Raw genomic sequence first — 8,153 nt, 5'->3', positions numbered from 1 at the left:
AGGATGCGCAGAGGCTTGCCGGAGCCTCTCCGGATGAGAACTTTTTAGGCTGCCCGCCCGCGTTCCCGCAGTCCCTGGGCTGCGCACCGGCAGCCGGGGGCCGAGGGGGCGCCGCTGCGCGAGCCCCCCTCCTGCCCCCTCCCCCTCCTTGGCTCGGCAGCCCGCCCGCAGCTGTGTTCCGGGCGCGCGGAGGGAAGGCGAGGCTGCGGCGGGTCATGCCCACGGTGTAGCCGCGAAGCGGAGGCATGGCTGCCGGAAGGTTCCTGCTCTACACGGGCCTCTCGCTAGCGCTCTGCGCCCTGGGCATGCTGGCCGTGGCCGTCTGCTCAGACCACTGGTACGAGACGGACGCCAGGAAGCACAGGGACAGGTGCAAGGCCTTCAACACGCGCCGGGTCGACCCTGGCTTCATTTACAACAACAACAACAACTTGCCGCTCCGGGCCAGCCGCTCGCGCCTGGACCGCTGGGAGGGCACACTCCTCCGCGCCCGGAATCGCCGGCAGCTCTTCGCCATGAGCCCCGCCGACGAGTGCAGCCGGCAGTACAACTCCACCAACACGGGCCTCTGGAGGAAGTGCCACCGACAGGGCTTCGACCCGGAGATCGCGGCCCTGATTCGGAAAGGTAAGCGCTCGCCGCGACGCGTGGCGCTGCGGAGAGACCGGCGCCTCTGGGCCGGGCCGCCCTCTCCTCCCTTGCGCGGCCGCAGTCTCTCAGGCCCCCTGGTTCCAGGAGGTCAGGTTGTCCAGGCTCGGCTGAGCCTTGCAGTGGCCAGATCTTGCCTCCGAGTAGCTGGTAATGGAGGCTTACCTCTCTCTACCCGGCCTCTTGTCTTGCGTTTTGTCTGATGCGATTCCAGTAGAATCTCATGGTCCAGGGTTTTTACACAGGGAAATGGCTTCAGTAGTCTCCGAAAAGGAAGGAATCTATAATGTTCTGCTTTTAGTAGAGGAAGCCCTTTAAGAGTGATTTGTCGGCGTAGACACACTCCTAGTTTTAATCTTTGTTTTAGATGTTGAACTGATTCATCAAGGGAAATTTGGGAAAACATCTCACAGAGAAGGCCTTATTCATGCCGGAAGCGTTTAAGTGCTATGCTATACCAGGCATACTGCAGGCATTGGTCATATAAACATTAATAAATCACAGCCCCTGCCCTGTTTCACCCCAACAGCCCGTTGACCTGTAGCATCATACCACAATTCTTGATTTCTCATTTTGAGAAAGTGGTTGACAAAAGTGTCTTATGCACATTGAATATGAGCAAGATCTAATAAGCACACAAAAAGTAGTTCTTCCAGCAGCACCAAAGTGGGTACTTCAGAGAAAAAAATACTATTTTCAGAAGATTTGTATAAAAAATACCCAAAGTATACCAAAACAGAAAACAAACTGCGTTTGCTAATGATAAAAATTTATCTGATACTTTAATATGATCACATAAATTTTTAAAAGTCTGTTCATCTGATGCAGTTTGTAAATCTTGCATGATTTATACTTTGGGGACCATCCTGTTCCGTTAGCCTGCTGAGATATTGTTTCGATGTATACTAATACTGCTCTGAAGAAGGGAATATGCATCCTGGAATATGCATTGATGGTAGCTGCACCCTAGAAGATGTGGTGCAATTTTATAAGTCTTGTTCCCCGCAACTCCCTTCATTTTCTTCATCTATTAAGTGGTGATACCAAAGTGAAAACAATGCTGTTATCTGTAAAGTCTTTGTGGCCAAGATACCAAGCAGTTTCTTAATGTCTCAATAATTATAATGCAAGGTTGCTGCTGTTTTTAAATATTATATGTGAGAACTGATATTCTTTGACTTATAAAAATGTTGAAATGGATCAGAAAAAAATTGTTAATTTGAAAAAAAGTCAATTGTTTAAGAAAGACTAACAGTGGGTATGGATTTAGATTTAGGTGGGGTAGGTCCAGAAAGAGAATCCATCTTAATGTTTGTTTTACAGCTTCTGTAGAATGACGAGGGATTTTAGCTGATTTAGTTAAGAATGTGTTACTATTACAAATATCATATCTGCTTCATGGTTAGACTCTTATTAGAGCAGGGTGTCCCGCTTGGAGCTCTACAACTTTGTCAAGCTGTACAGGATATTAGAGAATTGCAGAAGAGAACAACTTGGGTTTGGATTCAGAAGTGGGAAAACAAGAGGAAGCAGAATAGTTTTTGACAATGGGTGACTTTGTAGCAGTTTTCAGATTCTCAGATTCAGAAAATGTTGTTTTATCCGTCATTTTCTGCTTTCATTAAAGTTGGAATGGTAGGAAGTTAGCTGACATGTGAGGAAGAATTCATGTTAATAATGACTAATAAACACTGGTAGGACTTGCTGAAGGACATTCTTGAATTTCCTTTCTTGAACATCTCCTGGAACAAGGCTGGTATCCTTCTGTCTGGTACTGGTTAACCCCACTTAGAAAAAGGGGGATGGAATTCATGGCTTCTGGTGGTTCCATTGAGAGCTTTGATTCCATGTTGCTCTGCTTGGCGATCTGACTAGAAAGGTTTACTTGGTCTGTGCACCAGAGGGATTGGTTACCATAGTGACATGTTCTTCTGGTGAAGCTGGAAACACAGTGACAGGGAAAGGGGTAGGGGAAGGATGTACAACATTTTGACTTTGTATCGACTGATTTTTAATTGAAGCAACAGAAAATGGACCAGCAGGGGGATTGAATACACTGATACCTAGAGTTGGGAGGGCACTGTATTTCTCTTGAACTAATGCAAATGCTGTTACCCATCACCCAAAATACAGCAATCACTGTCAGCTGCAAGCACTTGCTTACCATGGCTGTTTCTGTCCATTTGACATTCTTGTTAGTTATTATTGAGATAGATGGCATGCCAGCCTTACAAATCCTGAGAGACTTAAGGTCACTATCTTCATTTTTAATCTCAAAACATATCTTTGAAAGCCAGATCTGCTTTTTCTAAGTAGTGATGGACACATTCTGGAAATAAGTGCATCTTATATTAGGAGAATTCACAAGCAATTCCAATGGCACATAGAATGTAACCTCTAGACTTAATGTTCCTCCTAGAAGTACAGATTTTAGAAGGAAGTTAAAAAATAAATTGATATCCCTATATTTACTTTTAGGACACCTTAGGGAAAGATATTTCTCTCATGGTATTCATTAGCAGCCTCAAAAGCTATCTTAGGCCTTTGTCTTTTTTGGAAACATCTTCGATTAAAATTCTGGAGATATGTGTTGGGCAGGGGGAAAGGGAAATCAGAGAAAAGACTGCTTAAAATCTGTCAATATTATGGGAAAATTAGAGATTTATCTAAATAATCATATAGCCCTAAAGAACTCAATCATTTGTTAAATCAATGTTCATTACATTAGAAAGTGCTGTTTTTGCATTTTATAATAAAACCACATAATTAATAAGAAAACAAAAGTCAAATCCATATCTGATTTGAAGATAAAGTCCTTTGGATTCATGTTCTTTCTGGAATCCGTTTCTTGCCCTGCTGACATGACTGTACCCACAAAAAGGCATTTCTGATCACTGTGTATTTATTTGTTTGTCTTATTGAACCATAAGTTCCTGGAGGGCAGGAAAGATAATCTTTTGTAAAATACAGCCACTAGATGCTTGGTACTTGGGAAATATACAAGTTAGGTTCACAGAAACTTATCCATCAAGAGCTTATTCTAATTGTAGGAACACTGTGTGGGAATCCAAATAAAGGATTAGTCAGAAAATTGTGATAGAAAATGAACCAGTGTAGCTCTCAGGGCAGGTTAATATTGTAACAGAGGCTACATAATTTAACAAGGAGGATTTCTTGAGCAAAAGCTTTGCTAAGGAATAAAGGTAACACAGTAGAGTTTTGGATAACGCATGTCATTGAAAAAACACATATCACCCACAATCATTATTTTTCACATTAGATAAGATTTTAATTATTTCCTTCTCGAGGGTAGGATTTGGGTAGAGGATGTAGCAAGGATCAGTCACTCTTGAATTCCCATCTGTGTCCATACTCATGTCCTCTTGTCTTCCTGCTTTTCAACCTCATCTGTGTCTCCCTAGTAAGTCACTGCACTGGGGACAGATCAATGGCAGGATCAGCTTCTGAAATACAAGAGACTTCCAGACCCTTAGGAGGACCAGCTACAGGCAGGATTTTGTTCCAGGGAACATGTATATTCTTCGGTTAGTACTGAAATCTGATATTGATATGGCGTGAAATCAGCAGACCTTCAACTGAGACTCTAAGAACTTTTTTATTATTTGAAAATAAGCCTTATAATAGAATTTGACCTAAATGGTTTTCATAATCATGGAGTGATGGTCAATGTTCTGAAGTATATTTTAATGGAACATTGCATGTATTCACAAATTAATAATGTTACTCAGCAAATATTTACTGCACATGTATTATGGGATGGGCACATATCACTAGAACGAAGAGAGAATAAGACCTGGTCCTTAGAATTTCCACAGTCTGTTAGTGTCACATAGAATAAGTGACAAGTACAAGATACTGAGAGCAACAGAAACAGATGCAGAGAAACAGAGGAGGTGATGCTGGATTGTGTCGGCAGTGAGATGAGCTCAGGCGGGAAGGAGTTAGGGAGAGTTGCCCTGAGGAAATGAAATTTGAACAAGATTTTCGTGAAGTTTGGAGGTGGATGGGGAGGAAGGGCATTTCAGGCAAAGAGGCCAGCATATGCACAGCCATGGAGGTGTGAACCAGCAGTTTGGCCATGTGAGTGTTGATTTCTGGGGCGAGGGAGAGGAGCAGACCAACAGTTGGAGAGCAGGCGAGGGCCAAGTCAAGGAGCTTGTGATCTCAGATCCCCTGTGCAGTGCGGCCCATAGGATGGCCGCTAGCCACACGTGGCTACTTAACTTAAAATAACCAAAATTAAATAAAATTTAAAAATCACTTCTTTAGTCACATTGGTCACATTACAGATGCTCAGTAACTGTATGTATCCAGTAGCCATCATTTCAGACAGTGCAGATTAGAGAATGTTTCCATCACCACAGAAAGTTCTATGGGACAGGGCGACATGGAGCCTATAGCCTCTAAGAGCAAGCACATACTTTACTTCAGATGAGGATAATTGAACATGGTGACTTGGGCTTAAATTTAAGAGTATTATTCTACACCTGAAGAAACTTTGCTACTTGAATGTTTCGCAGAAGGCTTTAGTTCACGGTCAATTGTGCTAAATCTATATTTTATTAATTTTCAATGTTTTTCTTTTTAAATAAATTTAATTAATTAATTAATTAATTTATTTATTTATTTTTGGCCGCGTTGGGTCTTCGTTGCTGCGCGCGGGCTTTTCTCTAGTTGCGGCTAGTGAGGGCCACTCCTCGCTGTGGTGCGCGGGCCTCTCAATACGGTGGCCTCTCCCGTTGTGGAGCGCGGGCTCAATAGCTGTGGCTCATGGGCTCCAGGCGCGCGGGCTTCAGTAGTTGTGGCGCTCGGGTCTAGTTGCTCCGTGGCATGTGGGATCTTCCCGGACCAGGGCTGGAACCCGTGTCCCCTGCATTGGCAGGCAGATTCTTAACAACCGCGCCACCAGCGAAGCCCCTAATTTTCCATGTTTGACTCACAGAATTCTCTTCTCTCCTTTCCCTCTCCTGACTCCATTAAAGTAAATTGCAAAGTTGACTGGGTGGGAAGATTAATCGTAATCAGACTTGCTGTCAGGTACTCTGCTAAGAGTTTTACATATATTAGCTAATTTATTCTTCAAAATACTGCTCTGAAGTGGGTATTATTATTATTTATCTCTATTCTACAGTTGAGGAAACTGAGACACACAAAGCTCCATTAACTTGCCACATCTCATCATAAGGAAATGAAGTCGTCAGGATTTGAATTCTGGCACCTGGTTTGGAGACTCACCCACTCCACTCTACTGTCACCATAGAGTCTGTCGGGGCAGGGGTGGGTGGAGAAGAGGCTGGTATACTGATTCCCCAAACTAAAAAAGAAATAGGGTCCCTTTGCTGTACACCTGAAACTAACACAACTTTGTAAATCAACTATAACTTTGTAAATCAACTTCAATAAGAAATAAATTAGACTTGCTGTTTCAAAGATATAACAAAATAGGAAGTAATTTTAGAATCCACAAAGGTGAGACCTGCTGGAGGACTCCAGCTTAGCACTGAGAGGAAGGTCATTTCAAAGCAAAGCATCTCACCTTGCCTTGAGACCCGCCGACAGAAGCTTGTCCACCGTTTGTTCTGTGATTTTGAGTATTTTTCTTTTTTTTTGAGTGTTCATTTTGTTCACTGTGGTAGGTGCTGAGGTTATAGACATGAAGGACATACACATTCATTCCACAAATATTTATTGACGGCCTAGAGGCTGGGTATTGTGGAGAAGCTTACATTCCATGGGGGGAGAGACAAACAATACAAAAATACAGATGGAATAAAAATAATATCTAATGAACTAATCAATATATAATATAATGTGCAGTAGTGAACGCTATGAAGTGTCTTTGCCCTTGGGAAGCACGAAGGGGAAGGTGGACAAGTAAGCCAAAAATTAAATAGTTGTATTAGTTTTGGTTTCATAATATCCAGAGGCTTCACCTGCTCCCAGGCAGACACTCACAAAACCCACGGTCTCTGTGTAAGGTTTGCATCCCCGTGCATGTGTGTTATATGTGTGTTGGAGGAGAACAAAGAGTCATCATGTGGTTCTTGTCCTGAGGGAGCTTACGCTCCAGCGCACAGTTTCCCAAGTTCATTGTCACGTGTGGGTGGATCAGGCTCTTCTGCAGGAGGTCGCGTCTGTATCCACTGGATCAGGAATCAGCTGGTCAGGGAACTCAAGGGTGAGCTCATCTTATTGAACCAACAAAGTCAAGGGCCTTATTTCTGTTGCAGAAGGTGAGTTTATTTATTCTTTTACTGTAGGGTCGGTAAGGATCAATTAGAGGATCGATTCTGTATATTCCACTTTGGATTGTCAGTTAAAAATATTTTCTCCTTCTTTGCTCTTTGTAGGTGATCCTAGGCCTTCAGGCAGAATCCTAAACACACTCTGGGTTAGTTTGACCCTTCACAGACACACACACACACACACACACACACACACACACGCACGCAGGTATACATCTAGACATTAGACAGTAGAGTCACAAATGTTCATTCAGATGCAGATACTTTTATAACTACTTACCCCAAAAAATACACAGAGAGAGAAGGGAGTGCATGACTTGGTAGATGAGTGGACGCAACATTTATTCTAACATCTTGATTGGATGTCTGCTGTTTTTGAGAGAATGCATACATTCTTTTAAAGGACTTTGTTTCCTCATGTGTAAAAGAGTGGGTTTGGATTGTAAAAACATCAAACCCTGTCACATTTGATGAGAAAGTTAAATTTATGTGATAGAGAGTAAGTAAAGGGTGAATGGTTGAGAGAAGGTGAAAGAGAGGGATGGGAAAGCAGGGGGAGGAAAGGGAGAGAAAGAGAGCAAATTGAGAGACAGAGACGGAGATGCTTCTGAAGGGATCATGGCGGGCTGCTAGTTTGTAAAAGGAAGAGGTGGAAAACAAAGCAGTTAATTTCATACTAATGTAGGACCTTGTAATAAGAATTCACCATTTCTCTTCCTAATGATTTGAAATGCCATGTTGCAGATTGGGGTTAAAAATCTAAAAACTTGATGGAGGAAGGTGGTGTTGGTCGCACAACAGTGTGGATATACTTAATGCCGTGGCGCCATACTCTTAAAAATGCTTAAAATGATAAAGTTTATGTTATGTATGTTTTAACACAATTAAAATAAATAAGTTAATTAAAAGAATTTAAAAACTTAATAGAGAAAGGAACTGGATTCCTGGTATGTAGAATGCTTCAAAACTGAGGATCTTCATTTATTCAACACATTTTTTTAGCACCTACTGTGTGCCAGGCACTAGCTCAGATATGTTTGGGACACAGAAGTTAATAAAACAGACATAATCCCTGTTCTCATAGGGCTTACCTTGAAACACCTTCAAGGATTGTATCTTTTTTCTAAACAAAACTTTTCAAGAGCACTAGTATGTAAAACAAGTAAAAGTAATGAATACATTCCTCGGGTCATTTAAAAACCATTGTATGGTAAAGAACACTTCACTGTGTTTATTCTA

General features: G+C 42.3%; 1 protein-coding gene across 1 annotated transcript in view; it reads left to right on the top strand.

The window, feature by feature from the left end:
- Nucleotides 1-201: 201 nt before the first annotated feature.
- Nucleotides 202-8,153, top strand: part of TMEM178B (transmembrane protein 178B) — a 360,849-nt gene continuing 352,897 nt past the window's right edge. The window contains exon 1 of the mRNA XM_059932623.1: nucleotides 202-627. Coding sequence (XP_059788606.1) covers nucleotides 246-627 — 382 coding nt within the window. The 5' untranslated portion in view covers nucleotides 202-245. The remainder of the gene's footprint in view (nucleotides 628-8,153) is intronic.

This window comes from Balaenoptera ricei, chromosome 9 (genome assembly GCF_028023285.1).
Source record: "Balaenoptera ricei isolate mBalRic1 chromosome 9, mBalRic1.hap2, whole genome shotgun sequence".
NCBI classification, from domain to species: Eukaryota; Metazoa; Chordata; class Mammalia; order Artiodactyla; family Balaenopteridae; genus Balaenoptera; species Balaenoptera ricei.
This window is presented reverse-complemented; position numbering and strand designations above follow the sequence as displayed.